Source organism: Gallinula chloropus, assembly GCF_964237585.1.
Source record: "Gallinula chloropus genome assembly, chromosome: 1".
Lineage (NCBI taxonomy): Eukaryota > Metazoa > Chordata > Aves > Gruiformes > Rallidae > Gallinula > Gallinula chloropus.
This window is the reverse complement of record NC_140085.1, coordinates 40893847-40912484: the sequence shown is the minus strand read 5'-3', so window position 1 is coordinate 40912484 and position 18638 is coordinate 40893847. Positions and strand designations below refer to the sequence as shown.

General features: G+C 39.9%; 1 protein-coding gene across 1 annotated transcript in view; it reads right to left on the bottom strand.

Moving 5' to 3' along the window:
- Positions 1–18638, bottom strand: part of ST7 (suppression of tumorigenicity 7) — a 151402-nt gene that overhangs the window by 27314 nt on the left and 105450 nt on the right. Inside the window, exons 8-9 of the mRNA XM_084262696.1 lie at positions 18461–18558; positions 5870–5984 (exon numbers count right to left, since the gene is read on the bottom strand). Of these exons, the coding sequence (XP_084118822.1) occupies positions 5870–5984; positions 18461–18558 (213 nt within the window). The remainder of the gene's footprint in view (positions 1–5869; positions 5985–18460; positions 18559–18638) is intronic.

Here is an 18638-nt window from a genome sequence, read left to right as displayed (position 1 = left end):
TCCATGCCCACTTCCCTCCAAAAGTGTTTTGCCTCTTGTTTGCTCCGGATTAGAACATAAGTATTTGGTTATATTCTGGTCCAATCACTACAATACTTCAAAATCCTCATGTAATTTAGGCTTCGTCTCCAAAACTGGACCCTCATATTTTAGAGAAAAGAATAATAAGATTATGTATGGTTACAGCTTGAATTTAGCAAGGGAATCAAGTCTCAACTAGCCCTAGGAGATACATCTTCTGTCAGGAACCAAAGTGAAGTTTTTCATAAATGACTGTGTCCGGCTTTGTGAGCCATCTGGCAAAGTATATTCACATGTACTTTTTCCCACCCTCCTGTGATTACTTGAGGAGCTCCCACGATGTGCTGAAAGATGTGCCTGCTATTCTGTTGTCAAAACCATCAGGGCGTTTTTGCCTAATAAGAACTGATGTGTCAATCTAAAAAAAGGCTCTCCTTCATCCTTACTGCTTGTATCTTTAAACAGAATTAAAAATAATCTAGTCTGAATTTATGATCATTTTCTTTTGATTAGCCCCAGTCAGTTATGGGGAGGGTTGGGAAAGTGAATTCTTACTGGTCAGTTGCTTCTTAAGCAGTTGCTTCTGGGAGTGAACTAATGGAAAGATGCTTTGGATAGAGACTTGGTGCCAGAATATTGCTACTTCTTTGATTCAGGATATCCAGAACATGCTATATATCATCTAAATAGGTGACAAGGTCTACTGTTAAAATATCAACTAAAACAATAAATTATCAATTTGGATATGGACTGGTACAAGATCCCCTGTCCAAATCATCAGAAGAACCTAAATACAGAGACAGGCACGTTGCACTTGTTTTTGTCATTAATAAATGCAAAATCTAAGGCACTAATCAGAAATTACCCCATAGTGTATGCTATTCCCAAATCAACAATATGGATTTATATCAGCTTAATTTCAGATAGGTAAATACTTTCATTAGCATTAATAGGACTTAAATATTTGCTGAAATAAGCTGCAGATCTGGGGCCATTATTTGCACAGTAGGTTCCTTCCAGTCAAACTGCTAGTTCTTCTTCATATAGCACTGGAGAGAGACTACATTCAGTTGGAATCATGCACATTTTCCAAATATGTAACTGAAACTATAGCAACAAATTCAAAGAAGTTATGACAAGAGGTAAAACAAAAAATGATGGAATACAGGGCATATATTGTGCTACAGTTTGGGGGTGAACCCCAGCTCTGATTTTCTCTCTCTCAGCCTGTCTGTAGACTCTCACAGTTACGTGATAGGCCAACGCTTGCCCTGTCAGCACAGCACGCCCCCAGTTCTCCACACCTGCAGGCTAGGTTGTCAGCTCTTGTACAGGTGGTAGGAAGAACTGCTTATGAGAAAGACTGAAAAGGCTCTGGGAAGTAAGTATGTGCAGGCTGGATCACTGATAACAGAAAAGAGATGCAGTCACCTATAATGACACAAACATTAAGGAAGAAGGGGAATTAAACTGATACAAATGGTTAAAAGCAAGAGCAATGGGATGGAATTCAGTAAAGGAAAGCATGAGCTGAACATCAGGGGAAAAACACTTTGTCTAAAAACATCTAATATCCTGTAGTATTGTCTCCCATGAGGATGGTCATTGCATTTTTCCACAAAACGTGGTAGAAAACATGCTGGAGGGAGAAAAATACGAACACAATGATCTAACGCTTACTTTGTGCTTGGAAAATAAAGCAGTTATGACTCTCTGTACTTTTGACATTCTTCCTCATCAGTGGGAAACACCCCAATTAAACACAAACATATAGCCACTGTGTATGCTAAAGCTTGGATTTTTGTCTCCTGATAGGATGGGAAACACATTTCAGCACAAACAAGAAGTGCTTATTTTTCCATAACCACAACTAAAACTTAAAGTCTTCAGTTATGGAAAGGTTTTGATGGTCACTGCTCATTATAAATGCTTCATATTCAACTCTTGATGAGAGGCTTTTCTCAGTGACCAGGCAGGTATCACCCCCTTTGATTTGACCAAGTTCAATCCTAAATGCATATAGAGGGGAAGGATTTATTTCTCCTATAGGAGATCAGAAAGACCAAGATCAGTAAAATTAGTTTAGACTTTCTGTGCTTTTGCACAAGCAGGAGAAACAAAACCCCCCACAGAATCATATGGCAAAAGAAAAAAAGAAGAGAGAAAGACCAGATGGTATGAACAGACACAGAACTGATGCAGGGACCTAGTTGAAGTGACAAGTGATTTTGACATGGAGGAAAGAAACTAGTTCTTTGAAGCAGAAGCTGAAAAAGATGTTATTAGGAAAAGAGACAAACTATTCTCTTGATACTGCTATTATGCAAACTGGAGGCCTTACCTGATTTGCATCTCTTGGAGAAGGTATACTAGGCTTTGGTATGATCTTAAGTAAAAGGAACTTTCTCTTAAGGTCTCTTTCAATGAAATACAAGAATTATAAAATAGTGTGCATGAGGTAATGGATGCTTCCCTATTGCCACTTACTCCATCTTTAACTCAGAAGAAAATGCTTTCTTGCTCTTAGAATATCTACCTAGTTAGCTCCACCAAGTAAAACATCTTCTCAAAAATACCAAAAATAATCATGGCAAGTAATGAAACTGATGGAGTGGAGCTGTCATCTCAAATACATACATACACACAAAACCCCTGGGGACCACAGCTAATACAACCATACAATCGATCCCCAACTCTTATAAAAGGAATGCCTTCAGGGTCAATGTAAGTAGAGTTTACTCATATCACAAGTCTGAAAGGACAAGAAGTTGTTGGACCAAAGGGAACTGGAGAAAGGAGAGTAGCCCTTAATATGTTACATATTAGATAATTAATTTCTCAGCATTACCTGTTTGGATTTCACTAAGTTTAAAGTATTCCAAGACAAAGAAGACTCCGTTTCTATTTCTTCAAAGGCCTGCATTGTGATTTGACATTAATTTAAAGTGGGACTCTTTGAAGTAAGCCATTGCCAAATAAAAAAGTGTCTGTGCCTAGAGCAGAGTAAGACCTTCCTTATTTTAAAAAAACCCACTTTCTTTCTATGTATCCTTTGGTCTAAATTATCTTCTCAAATTAACTCTGAATTTGGGACTCTGTCTACATGTTGACATGGCCATTCTGCTTCTTTGCAAGTGTGTAAGGAAAAGGAATCTGTATAAGGTGTTCCTCCTGCAAACCAGAAGGCTTACAGGCTCACTGGAAAACAGTGTAATTTAAAAAAAAAAGGAAAGGACAGGTTTAGGGAGGAACCATTGCATCACTGTGACTAAATGCATCTGTTCTTTTTATATCTGATTTTCAATTGCCCGAAAGGTCTGAGCTTTCACACAGTGCCCAGGTTACCAGATAGTAACAGTCAAAGCAACTGGCTGCCCAGGGAAGTTAATAAATCCTTTGCTCTAAGCATCACAACAAGCAGACCTACTCCACTGGAAAACAACCCATTTAAAAGGGAAAGGAAGAGGAGCAGAGAAACTTTATCTACTATGACTACCAGAAGCTTATTCCATCAAGTCTCTTCAGCAGCCATAACTATTTCTGCTGTAAATAGCATGGATATGTGTTAAATCAGAGCCAAAAATCTTTTCAGAATTCAAGAGTAATTAGGTCATCTGCACTCTATTGACAGACACTGAACTCTGAAACCATAATGATGTAGCTCAGCAACAGTGCACGCGTCCCACTAATGAGGCCCTTTTTCCATGAATAATGAGCATGGACATCAGCTCTGTTGCCAGGTACATAATATAAACACAATTTAACACATGGCTTTTGGTAAAGCAGTGTGTCTGCTTGCAGAGGCTGAGGTTTTGCATAACTTGATCCAACTTTTTAGCCCAGGGTGGGGGCAGAGAGCTCAAGGAAATAATTTGTTCATATGTTATCAAAATACAATAAATCAGGTTTGCTCTTCGTCAAAAAAAAAAGAGAAAAAAGGAAAAAAAAAGAAAAAGGCAGTGGAGTGGGACCAACAGAAACTGCAGATAGGAAAGTATAAATGAGTTCATTGTTTTATATTCCAATAAATCTTACAACACATGAAGTTGATGAGTTCTAAAATGAGCTGGGACTCCCTGAGATGGGCCTTCTGAGACTCATGAACTGTTAGGGTTATACTGGTTAAGCCTGCATTTGCTGAGTCCTCCTGCATACCTAGTGTGTGCACACACCTTTGTTTATATATGGCAAAGCATGAGTTGAAATTGCATGGGTTCAAACAAAATAAGAATTTTGTTTTAAAAAGCCTCATCCATTACATCTGCATCAGTTTTCACCGTATCAGATGCCTCTGAGAAAACAAAACACACCTGCAAGTTTTATCAACTTCCATGACACAAAGTGCCACCATGGTATCAACACTAGGGATCAGTGCTTTAGTATGCAAAAGTAGAGCTGGCACAAGAGTTTAGTCTGAGATTTGGGAGGTCATGGCTTAATTCTCTGTTCTGCACAGTTCTACTATCTCCCAGGACTATTATAACAACAGTAAAAACTAGAAGGTGCTAACATCCTGCAGTGCCTGGGGCATAAAAATGGGCATTTCTATTTACTTCCTTCTTAATGTGCCAAAATAAGCCCATGGGGATCTACACCTGTGTCACAGGAATTACTGAAATACAAGAAGTTAGAAGAAAGACTCGGATGTTACCACAGTTCCTCAACCAGACTAAGCACAACCACAAAGTATCTGAGACTCATTACTGCTATTGGGTGGTAGTCCTCAAGGGCCTGGGTGACATTCTGATCTCTGCTTAGAGTGATATGACTTTTTCCAAAGTTGAAAACATTCCAGGCTGGACTGGTAGCAGTGACTATCACTAATGTTGCCTGTAATCAGCTGCTTATTTATCTTTCATTAAATAACCTCAGGTCTGCCACAGTCTACTGCAGGGGTCTGACATGTGGCAGGATGATCACGTCAGTAACAAGCCAATGGTCTACTGTTAGCCTCATTAAAAATTATCATTATTTATTTTGAAGTGGGTAGTAACACAATTGGAAACCGATGGCTGTAGGATTCCTGATTCACTTGTTGCAGAAATTGGAATGTGGATAGGGAGTAAGCCAGGGACTGCAGGAAGATTGGCACCGTGCAGGTCGATGAACGCTGCTCAAAAGAATGAGATGGTATTCCTGTTTCTGTCAGAAATTTTCTACACAATACAAGGAATACCTATTTAACTTTAACTAAACAAAGTATGCCAGCTGGTGCTTCTTACTCTGTCCTTTCTCTATTTGAGACCCCGGTGTCTTGAATTTGAGTTCAAAGGGCTAGAGCTGAAGTCAGCAGGAGCTGTGATCACGTAAAATAGTGATGTAATGCTGCATAAACCAATGCTTACTGACAAATACTGAAAATGAGTAAAAAAAGTTCACCTAGTCTCCCAAGCTTTCCAAGTTCTCCCCATAAGACATGAAGGCTGCTATTCACTAGACTGCTATGAAGTTAAGTCAATTAACGTTTGTACAGCACTTGTATGCTACAGAGTTAACACTCATAGAGAAGTCCACAAGAGAACTGATAATCCTTCCTTCAGACAAGGTTTGAATAGCATGCAACAGAAAGTCTGCAGGACCTAGATAGCTGTTCTTTAACATCAACAGGAAGCAAAGGATGGACTGAAGAGCTGCTAGTGAGTTCCACTACCCTGTACAATGAATTCAGCAGGGCTTGGCAGAAACCACACACAACATTTAATCTTTGGATTAAGGACTGTGAAAGGGGATCTGAGAAGCTCATGCCAATCACCTTAATTACAATGTTTCCTATATTTTAAGAGTTTGACTTAGAAACATTGCTTCTGTATGTACCATACAGAGAAAATACAAGTATAGATGAACTTACCATCATACTTTGCTAAGACTGCCTGGACATCTGCATAGGCTTGCAGTTCCAACAAAGCCTCTAACAGGTTTTCATGGATGTTGAACATGCTGAGCAGAGGAAACTCCTTCATCAACTAAAATCAATAACATATGAAAGGGTTAGATTATTAACATGGAAAAGAGTTTCTTATTCAAAATGCATTGAAATAATCAACACCAAGTTAAAACCCCTCAGTTACCCTTGTTCTTGGCTCTTTCCCAGAGATCACTTTCATCTCATACATTTTTGAACTCTTAATGGACATTGGGTCAGGCTCTTGGTAAGACCTGCTTTGCCTAGGATGTGATTAGCCAAGTACAAGAACCCAGCTGTCTGAATACCTAACTATTTAGAATGCAATTACAATTGTGGCCAATTAAAAAAAAAAAAAGAAAAAAGACAAAAAGGCAGCAACAGGAAAAGTCAAGTCCACACAAATCTAACACTATAACTGAAGAATCCATCTTGTATGACAAACTGAATGAAATGTGTAGTTAAAATAATTTAATCCTTTCATATCTAAGTGCCTTCATGAACTAACCCTTGGAGAGATATCAGAGATTTGTTCTCAGACATCCTCAGTTTCAGCATCTGCACACATTCGAACGGCTGCAGCTGATATTCTGCTGTATCTCCTTATCAGAGTCATCCATGGTTTTTACTGCGGAATTGATCAAATAATAGTTTTTATTGTCTAATTGCTTTTCTGAAGAACTGAAGTGTTAAGAGATCTTTGCTTCCTTGTATCCTCTCTATAGCTGTTACACCTTAACTGCCTATACGAGGTATACTCAACCAGGTCCAACACAGTGTAGAACTAGGATAGCTGGTAATATACTGCTGTTCTTCAGGAACTCTTAGGAGAACACCATCATTTACAGTCTCTCTGAAATGGTTTATGAGAACAGAAATACTGTAACAAGTCAAGTAAATAAAATGATTGGTCAGCCTTGCTCAATGTGAAAATGGTAAAGTGGACCTAGAAACTGTCATTTAATAAACCTACCTTTGAAGATATAAATAGAGAAAAACTGATGAGACCCAGCAAATCCTGATGTCACAAACAGGTAACAAACAAAAATGAGCCAGGAATGAAACAAGAGAGGTGAAGATTCACCAAGAACTTTAGAAAATGAGAAACAGGTAGTGCACCAGAGCTTCTTCACTCTTCTGTTACGAGAGCTGGTGCTTACAACTAGAACCTTTTCTCTTTCTTAACAGAAAGAGATCTTAACATGTAGACAGAGCAGCAAGGTGCAGAGTACTCCTTGTGTAAGGATCTGGCATAAGCTAATGTAAGAACTATTCTGACCCTAAAGGATAAGTCTGTCTGGGTAGTACTGACCTTTTGCAGTTTGAAGATTATTAAAATAACAAAGGCAAGGATAGCAGTGTTTTAACAGATTATGCTCTCTCTCTGGAAGTGTATGCCCCCTCCCTGGCAGTGCTCAAGGCCAGGTTGGATGGGTCTTTGGGCAACCTGGTCTAGTAGAGGGCGTCCCTGCCCATGGCAGGGGGTTGGAACTAGATGATCTTTAAGGACCCTTCCAACCCAAACCAGTCTGTGATTCTAGTATTATATAAATTTCCAGTGAGAATCACGATCACTGAGACAGCAGCTGAAAGAGTTCATTGAATGTTTGATGCTAGTGGTATAGGATGGCCACAGAGCTCCTAGTTGTAATGCTAGGAGCTGAACCTGTGAAAAAGAACACCAACAAAACTACAAAGTTGGCAGGTTTTCTTCCTTCTCCAGTTTTGCAAAACATGGACCAGAGGCCTTGGTGCTCATCTAGGTAAACTGAAGGATTTAACAATTAAAAAAAAAAACATTAGGTCATTGCTCATGAAGAAAAATCACTGCAGGTGAAAAGTCACATTGCTGGATTCATCAGTTAAGGACCCAGCATAACCTTACTTCTCTTCATTCCTGTCCTTACTCACTATTGCATTTTTAATGGAAGAAGCTACTATTTGGCAGGAAAATGCATGACAGAATCTGGCCCTATGTAAACGGTGATTTAAAATTCAGAATGAATATATTGCAAAGAAACCCCTCCAAGGGATTAAGAAAGATTACCCCTGCTCATTCAGAATGAATAATGGCTGGAAGAATAACATTTCCTCCATCAGTGAAGAAAAGGGGAGAGCGGCAGCTAGTTATAGATGCGCTGTGGCCAGTAAAAGCTCTTAATTTGCTTCTCTGTTTCTCACTGACATCACTCACTGATTATTTTTTTCTATTTTCATTAGGTTCTGTCAGAGTGATAAACCCTGCCTAAACCAGCAGCAGAATAAAAGTCACTGTCTGGACTGCCAGGCCTTCAAACTGACAAGTGTTAATAAAGGTTTTGTTTGGGAAAGGTCAAATGTTAAGACATTAACTGACCCAGTTGTAATGGACCCAGTTGATACTTTAGCTACAAAAATGGAACACCTCTTCAGTAACCACTCAGCTATTCGAACAATGACTATGTACAAACAGCAGCACCTCTGCTATTAAAAAAAGGAAAAGAAAAAGAAGAGAGGAGATGAACTCCTTTCTCTATCATCTCAGGGTGTAGACTATATAATTTTGGCTGCAAGTAATTTTCAGTCACAGTAAAAAAGGTTTTTTTGAGAAACTTCCCAGAAAGTAAAGCCACTTAGATGGAAGAATACTGTGTCAGGACACCTTTTGGGCCTCAGAGTGAAAGCAAACACTGGGGAAGACTGCTGTAATTATTGCAGCACAGGCTGGCTGGACAGTCCAGGCAGGTCAAATACTGCATCATGTTGAAAAGCAATGCAGAGTGGACCGTGAGCTTGCTGCCTCCCTTCCCTAGCAGATGGGGAGGGAGGCTGGCGTATATTCACGCAGAGATGTGAAGATGGGCATGCTATCCCTGAACACAAGATGAAGAATGCACTCTTGATTTCCCCAAACCTGTACAGCATCGAGCTCTGATCTGGACTCTAGTTGAAGAGTCACAGACCTCCCTTGGCACCCAAAGATTTGCTTCCTGTGAAGTTACAGACTAACATTTGCCAAATCATTTGTCTTATCAGTTTTAATTCTGTTTCCGACTTCACTGTAGCCTGACAAATGTGACAAATGCCTTCTCTTCAGTGGCAACCACTGCACTTAAAGACAAAGACCCTGTTATCATTCTTCTTTACACCTTAAGATCTCAAGAGACAGTTGTCAAATTCAGCTCTCAAGATTTCTCACCAGAGCTGCTACAGCTTTTTACATAAACACCAGTTAGGACTAAAAGTTTCATTGTAAAATTCCAGCTAGTTAGTTTCTCAGCTGGTATGAAACTAAGCTCTGCTCAGTGGAGCACAGCTCTTTCATACAATATGAAAACAGACACCAAACAGCTATGATCATATTCCTCCTTCACAGCGTAAGGATGTTCAAACAGCTATTGAACGTATCATACTAAATCTATGTTCACAAGGATTCTACTTTGAACCTGTATTGCTCCAAATCCTTTCTAGTCATGGAATTCAGCCCTAGAGATGGGTTAGCCCATATGCTGTTCTAATTGCTCTGCATGTTTGGGGGGAAATAGATACATGTGTAGAGAGTGGAACTGCTTTTTGCTGACTAAGTACACCGCAAATAGACAGAGATGGTGGCTTTTGCATATAATTAATAAATTTCTCTTTTTTTTAGATAAATACTATTTTGGGAGTATAAGTCCACAGAAAAAATCTGGAAATAAGGCTGACACAATTGGTTATCCTATCACTAGTCCTGGGAGGGCCGTATTTCCAGATTCACCCCAATCCATATTGCAGGGTGTAGGCTCAGTGATCATTGTGATGGATATGAAAACGTGATGAGCACAAAAAATGCTTTATGGTGCAAGGAAATCCACATCTGATTTATGGGATGAGAAAAAAGTTGTATCTTCCAAAGAACAGTTTAATGAAGAGGACTCCCTTCCCTAAAAATATTTCAGTCATCAGCATTTTCTCATTTAAACCTAATTTTTGAAACATTGGCAAGGAATGTAGCTTTAACTGTTGCAATTGTGATGACACTAACATCATGCATCAATTAGCAACGATCCATTATTTGTGTAGAAAACAGCTTTAAGTTACAGCTTATGCCTACAACTAGACCATGGGACTCAAGGGAATACAGAGGTGGATAAATGAACAATCTTTATATATAACCTGGTGTTGACACATTTATTCTCCATTTGCATTATGGCTGTATGCATGGTCACATATTTTACAGACAGTGCATACAACAACTCAGTGCTGCTTACATTCCTATCTTCTCAACACACACACAAACCCATTTTGAGATCAATGCATTCAATCAAAGGCATTCATAAATACAAAAAGTTAATTCAGATTAAAATGAAGAAATAACAAGAAGCAAACAACAGACATTCAATGCAAACAGTGAAACTGCTACAATCTCAATTCCTAGTGTCTCTGTTCCCACAGTGGGTATTTGATATGGTAAAATCGGTCTCCTAAAAGAGGAATCACTAAGGCTGCCATCTTCCAGGTGCAACTGTCCACCACCATTAAATCAAGCACGCAGTATGGCTGGCTCTGTTATTTTCACAAGTGCTCTGCATAAACTGCTCTCTGGTATATAATTTATAGTCTGTAAGAATTACTAACTGAAAAAAGGTAGAAAAGGCAAAACTCCAAGTAATTTCTGAATAGAAAAACAGAAACTTCCCTTTCTGTGGGCTTCACTGTCTACAGCTGAGGTTTCAGAAGGCTGAGCTCTGACTGAAGTTTACCCTGGGCTTGAGGCGTTTGCTCCACTGTGACACCCTGATGTCTAGGAAGATACATAATGCTTAAGTTTTTCTCCTGGCCATCTAACCTGGCAAGGACAGAAGGGAAGAGGCATTGTCAGCAGACTAAGGCTAGCACACAAAAAGGCTCTGTTGACAAGGTCAGATGTTTAAAATTAGGCTAATTCCAGGTCCTAAAAGTGCAACTTATTCCAATACAGTCTCATTGTGAGTGGGATTCCTACGACGGCGACACTCTCGTAGCTCTTGGACCTGGCAGATGATCTGAAACACGCTGTACCTACCTGAATTACAGTTCTGATTAATTACAGCAAAAGTAGGATTCTGTCATTTCATGCATTTATGTGCTGCATTCCTTTTGGCAAGTAATCACTGTTTTGTTTGGAAGCAGCTCCGCGGTTACTCTTTCACGGCTCAGAGAGGGCAGAAACTAAGAAGCCAAATCTGACAGATCCTGTTCTCTAGAGCTTGGAAACGATTAACATATTTTCATTCATATGTGGAATTCAGGGAATTTGACATGTCATCTATATGGTTAAACTTCAGAGTGTCAGTAAAAGGGACCCAGATCCAGTTTACACTAAAACTGGGATGGCACAGGTATAAAATCTGCTGACGTTCCATTTCAATTTGACAAATACTTAGTCCTAGTGCTCTACAATATTCATGGATAATATGACTTCTCTTCAGTGCAGGATTAACAATGAGTCAATAAAGTGAAAAATATCTTACCAAGTATGCAAACTCTAAGGAAATATGCTAGAGCATACAGCCTTTATGTTCTCTTTTAAATGGAGGATTAAAGCCTTCAAAGTATGACTTGAGTTCTTTAAGGACTATAATTATGAAAATGCTTTTATTTGGAATGTGTTGTACAAATTCATGTATTTCAGGAATAAAGAGAATTTTAAAGGCAAGATGTGGCATGAAACCAGAAGAGCGCAAGTTGTTCCAGATGTAAATTTACTACTAAACAGTAACTTCACATAAAAGTAGTAACAGTGATAAATTACAGTTTGCTACATCAAAGATAAGTAACTTTCTAAAGCATGAAAATCAACTTGTTACAGCCCTCTTCAAAAAAACATTACTTTTATTTGCATCATCCCCAAATACTTTTTGCAGAAACTTTGCATATTTTTAAAGTACATTTTTAAATGAAATTAAAGTGAGGAAATTGTTTAGTGGCTCAAAAATGAGCTAGGAGATTCCAGAGAGCTGGAAGAGCATAATTATAAGACAATACAAAGTCCCAGAACATGGAGTGATGCCAGAGGGCAGACAAAAATGAGTTCCAAGTTATCAGGGCTACTACCAAGACTATATGACTATATTATAAGACTACATTTTATCTTAACAGATTCATATGCTGGAAACCCATACAAAATGAAATCACAGAATCACTAGGTTGGAAAAGACCTTTGAGATCATCAGGTACAACTGTACCTGTTCTCTACTAAATCATATCCCTAAGCACCTCATCTATCCATCTTTTGAATACATCCAGGGTCGGCGACTCAAGTACCTACCTGGGCAGCCTGTTCCAAAGCCTGATAACCCTTTTGGTGAAGAATTTTTACCTAATGTCTAATCTGAACCTGCCCTGGTGCAGCTTGAAGCCATTCCCCCTCATGCTATCACCTGTCGCTTGGGTGAAGAGACCAACATGCATCTCTCTACAACATCCTTTCTAGTTGTAGCCAGTGATCAGGTTTCATCTCAGCCTCATTCAGGCTAAACAACCCCAGTCCCCTCAACTGCTCCTCCTAAGGCTTGCTCTCCAGCCCCCTCACCAGCCTAGCTGCCCTTCTCTGGACATGCTCCAGGACCTCAGTGTCTTTCCTGTAGTGCCGAGTACAGAGACACAGTCACGTTCATGGACCTACTGGCCACACCATTTCTGATACAAGCCAAGATGCCATTGGCCTTCTTGGCCACCTGGGCTCACTGCTGGCTCATGTTCAGTCAGCAGTGAATCAACACCCCCAGGTCCCTCTCCACCAGGCAGCTTTCTAGCCACTCTTCCCCAAGCCTGCAGTGCTGCACAGGGTTGTGTCCCAGGTGCAGGGCTCTGAACTTGGCCTTTTTGAACCTCATCCCACTGGTCTCAGCCCATCGATCCACCCTGTTCAGACCCCTCTGAAGACCCTCAGGCAGATCAACACTTCCTCACAGCTTACGTGTCATCTGCAAACTTACTGAGGGAACATTTGATCCCTTCATCCAGGTCACTGATAAAGATATTGAACAGGACTAGACCCAGGCCTGAGCCCTGGGGAACACCATCTGTGACCAGCCTCCAGGTGGATTTAGCTCCATTTACCACAACTCTTTAGGTCCAGCCATCCAGCCAGTTCTTTACCCAGCAGAGGCTGCGCCTTTGTAAAGGAAACACGTTCAGGTAGTAGTCACACAATTTCTAGTTTTTCAGGGTTTTGCGTAGGATCACAGCCATGACAAAAAGTGAGGGCTCCAAGTCACATGCAGGTAAAGGGAAGGGATAAACACCATCAGGGGGTATCACAGGAGTCTCAGTTTTATTTAAGAGACCTTTCAAATGAAGGATGTTTCAACCTGCCCTTCTCACTTACCCGTAACAATCTGTGATAAAACAAACCACATTTGAATTAACAGACATATGGAAATGTTTAGATCAGCATTTATCACTTGTTGCTACTGCAGTGCTTGTGTGTCAGAATAAGAATTAACTGAAGATACTACTCAGTGGTGGAGATTGGCAAATGTCACCATTCACAAGAGTAGCACTCTTCTAACATTTATTAGATAACTCATAGTCTCATTTAACTAAGAAGTACCTACCTTTCCTTCAAATTTTAATAAACAGTACTTTAAATAACTGCTACAGATGTTAGTAAAGCTAGAATCCCACTCAAGGCAGAGCAGCCTGCTTAACCCGACCTGTGTAACACAAGCCAAAGAATCTGACTCACTAATCCTTGCCTCAAGCACAGAAGTCTTGGGGAGAGACAGACAGTAGCTGCGGACAGAAGTAGCTGCAGAAGTTGTGTTGTTAAGTTGCTAGGGATTGTAACATCTTTATTAGCAATTAGACTCTGTTTCACACAGCTTGATAATTCAAGGTGCAGAACACTGCCTCAGCTATAGATTCCCATTACCTAAGCGCAAATCAGCAGTGCACGTAATAAAGAATTCAAGAGAACATGGAACAGAAAACCTTATTCAAAGCCCAGCACAAGAGGTTGCCACAAAAGTATGCTAGATTTGCAGAACCATCATAGAAGCAAAAATCACTAGTACCACTGGTCATAAAAAGGCAACTCAATCTACTCCAAATTTAGTGAGGTTAAGTACCCTTTTGAAGTCTTCATGTGACACAACCTCTTAAACCTTTTTAAATGCTTAGGGCAGCCCACAGCTAAGCACACAGCACTCTAACAATACAAGCTGCTCAGGTACTGGTAATTCCTCAGTGTCTCCTGTGGCATAATATATGCATTCAGAAACTACACTCTAGGCACTGAGATGTCACACATAAACACACCCAACTGAACTATCCTCAGCAAGGCACACAGAAGTAGACTTCCAGGTCCTTTATTGTGTTCTGAAGAGTGATTTCTTAGCAGATATGACTGATCCCAGAAATAAAATGCACTTTTCTGTCCCTTGAAAAGTGTTTTGGTTTTTATCCTCCAGAGCTGAAGAAAGACCTGGAAATTCTCTCCCTAAACCTCTCTTATTTCTAAACAAAGCTGCAAAGCATGGGGCAAGTTGCAATTCCACTGTCTCAGAAACATATACTCGTTAAGACCACAAAGCAGTCTTCAGGGGAGTGCAGGGCCATAGGGTAGGAGATGAAGACACTCTAGAATGAGTTTCTTTCATCTTCTCTCTGAAAGAGGAAGAAATTAAGATCTTCTGTTCACTTTGTCCGCTAGCATGCCATCTGTCTGCCACCCTTCTCTTACCTAAACATATACAACCCTGCAATGAAAGCCTCTTCCACATTCCAAATGTTCTCCAGAACAATCCCAAGAAGCTCAAATTAATTTGACAATTCACTTTCTTTCATAGTACATTTTCACCTGGATACTCCAGTGACCCAGTCAAGGGAAATAGTGTGCTGGTCTCTTCCTGAATGCAGTAAGGCAGTCACTGATCCAGTCCTCCACAAAGTGCAAATGTCTTTTCATACCCTTCATACCCCTCTGTTTATAAACAATGAAAAACACTAAACGCAAACCCAGCACACTTTTGTTTTCTTCCACTGTAACAGTGATGGAACCAGCAAAAAGCAGAGAGTGAGCAGCTGGTACAAAAGCTGGTACTGTTGCTCATCAGCAGCTCCACTTGGAACATGGTCCACAATAAAGATTCAACGTGAAGGAATGCTGAAAATTCCCCACAGCCACCATTCAGGTCTTTCACCTCTGAACATACCAAATTTTCCAACATTATTTAGAACACACTAGTTTAAACCCCCCTAACACAATCAGCACAACAAATTAAACAACCAGCACTGTAGACATTCTCCTCAGAGACAGTAAGAGAGATCTAGTTTCCTCACAGACCATATCATGCTCTGTATAAACAGGAATAACACTGGAATAACTCTGTTGACTAGACTGGAATTATTCCAACAATACCCTAATCAAAATGAGATCATAAGTTAACTCAATATATACAAATAGTGACAGCTGCTGGTTTCTATAGCAAAATATAGTAAATAATTATCACCAGAAACACAAGCAAAAAGCAGTACCTATACAGGATTCAATTATACGCTTCCATGAAAATTACACGTTCGCAATTCTCATTAATTCAGCTCAGTTAAATGAATGACATCCAAGCAGCCAAGCTACCCACACAATGCTACCTCAAAATCAGACATGGAAGCAGTGGAAATTCCTACCCATTTTTCTTAAATTAGGAAAAAAATTGGTTTCAACAGGGGTTTTTTAACAGTTTAGTATCTTCAACATATTAAAGAATATAATTTTCCTATCAGCAATATATAGAACCATAAAACCAAAATCTTAAGTCACCAACAACTCATTTTCTTTCCATTTAGGTGTTTTAAGCAGGATCTCAGCCTTTTCTTGCATGAAATTCAAGGAAGACGATCTAATCCATCAGTAATGTCCTCAAGATGGCCTCCTATATGCAATGAATTAAACACTCTCAAATATTTTATTTTTTCAAAGTGGCAAAGACTCACTACATCCCAATCATATTTCCCAGATGGTGTCATGAACCTCTTAACACTTCATTTCCATCATGTTCCATGTCTTGAGAAATCTGTTTTCAATCTTTCAAACACAAACAGGGCCTCCACCCTCTGTCCCCTGATGCTGGATTCAGCAGTCCCCAGCCAACATACTCTTCATATTCTTTTTAGGGTGAATAAATTCATCTCCTCCCTCATCAATCACACAGAAACCTTCAATGACACATTCATGTTCTTCAAACTTCTTCCTAAGTATATTATTTATGTATTCTATGAAGAAATGGAGGATATGCATTCATCAGAAATAAGTAGCTCCAAGTCAGTCTAAGAAAAGCAGCTGCAAAGCTGACTTGACCCTACTCTTGATCCTAGGGTACTGGAGCTGTGACCTCCAAATACTGCTGCTTTTATATTTCATCTAGGGACCTGCTAATTCACAGCTCTGCTTGCTCACAACAACAAACTCTAGAGACATCTAAATTCAGTTCTGAGGATTTGGCTCAGTGTCTGTATGTGGAAAAATACTGAATGCATTGATCTGAGTTGAAGCCCTTGAAGCTGAAATTCTATCTTTATACCTCCTTTGTTTTGCACCCAGGCCTTTCATTTTAGGAAAAGGTTGATACTGAGGAGAGTGTTTTGCATCCTTCAAGTGTCTCATAAACGACAACTCGGGGCTGCCTTTTGAGATCCACACTGTACTTAACTTCAACAGCACACATGTTTCTCTCTAGTGACAGAACCGGCCGTACATTATAATCAGAGCACTCTGGGTCTCACTGTGCTTAAGGAACCTCGGGCTAGATGGACCACCAAGTCCCCGAATCCAGGGCTCTGCATACACAATTAACCATACGCACTGCCATCAGCAGGAGGCAGCTTCACAGGGTCTCTGTCCCCCATAGGCCTATCTACAAATCACAAAACACATTCAGCAGCCCACAGTAAGCTCCAGAAGTTGCCATAATTATGAAGTGTGACATCTGAATGTGAAATTAAAAAATTTTATCTTTGTTATATATTAATGCCAGAACTTGGAACTGCAGTGTTTGTCCCCAACCATTTCTGTATTTGTCTCAGAGTGCCTGTATAAAGAAATTAATGAAGAACCAGTGGAGCTGGCTGAACTGAAAAGAGAAATTTTGGAAACCAACATTCTCCCATCTGACCACAAGACTGAAAAACCAGGTCTTTCTTCCTCGTCCCTCTTTCTCACATTCCTTGCTGTAAACTGGCTGGGTTTTTGACAAGTTCTTTCTCAACACCTCTGCCTGGGAGGCTAGTGATTCTGGGGAGTGAGCTGTGGGCCTCAAAACCCCCAGCTAACAAAGGGAAACAAAAGGTACTCACAGTTTATCTTCTGGTAGATTATTTAGGATGAGGACATGGATTATTAAATTGAAGTCAGGTCAATGGTTTCGAAAATATTCCTAAGTGTCCCAGTTCCAGAAGAAGATGCTGGGTACTGGATTCCAATCTGGCAGACATACTTGTCCTACTTGTCCTTTTTATTTTAAAATTCCTACTGATTCACAGCAAGAATTTCCCTTTTCACTAGGTAAGTTTTGGGACTGTTCATCTGAGCTGCCTAAAGCACACTTTACAGATGCTTTACTCTGGCCTGGGATTCCATTTTGCACATTTAAAAGTTAGATCCTTCAGCTTCATCTGCAGCACTCTGAATCTTGCTGGATTCATCTCTACCTCACTTTCGTGGGAGCTGGGAAATGAAGTGTAAACAAGGAGAACACAGGAAAGGGGTAAACAGTTTTACCATCATTCCCACAGAGCTCTAGGGTTCCATTCCTCCTGTCACAGACATGCTACCTCAGGTGAGGTAAGTCACTTCCTCACAGAATTGTGTTTCTAATCTGCATCCAGGGGATCTCACTTGAAGACATGCTGGGAATTCGCAGCTATCTCTAAACCTGAGCATTTTATATACTTTACACATACACAGTGCCTTATGTGGATAGCTGCCTCTCCTGCTGTCTACAAAATAGCAACTGGTTGGTGTTGCAAATTTTGTAGCTTACCAACTTATGACTACCACTGGTAGCTCCCCTGCCTACAGAATAGGGATATAGTAGTCATTGCCCATCTCAGAGGGAAATTGGTTCATTATAGATTAATTACTTGGTTTTGGCTTCTCAGTAATAGGTTTTGCATGAATAAATAACACTGTCCTCAGATTTGACTAATGTGATGTAAAGAACACTCAGAACAAAATTGCAGCTTTGCAGGGAGGAAACAGAATACTAGGACCTGTTTATTAAATTATTGGCATTCATTACATGCTTCAGAAAAAATGTTAGTCACCTCATGATCAAATAATTAAAGATGCACTCTACTGCACATGTACCAGAATGGGAAATTCAGCCTGTATGGGCAACCATCCATCTCGTATTTTGTGACTTCACCGTGTTGCTTTCACAACCTTATAAATAAATAATCTCTTAACTTAATCTTTATGTACATTACACATACAAAATTACTATCAGCAGTGCTGCATGTAGTGGGAATGGATGCTAACCTGTAAGCAAATCCTACACTATTATCTGAGTATCATATGCAAAACAAATCCAAACTCACATCTCTCATCATTTTCACTGCTTCCCTGGTCCTTCCCAGCTTCCTTGCACACATTGCCAGCCTTCTCTTTATGTAAACTAACACATTGGTGTCCCTTCCTGTGTAAGAGGAAAAAGAAACAGCATTAGGATAAAAAAGATCAAACAAATGTTGATTTAATATTCCAATACAAAAGGAA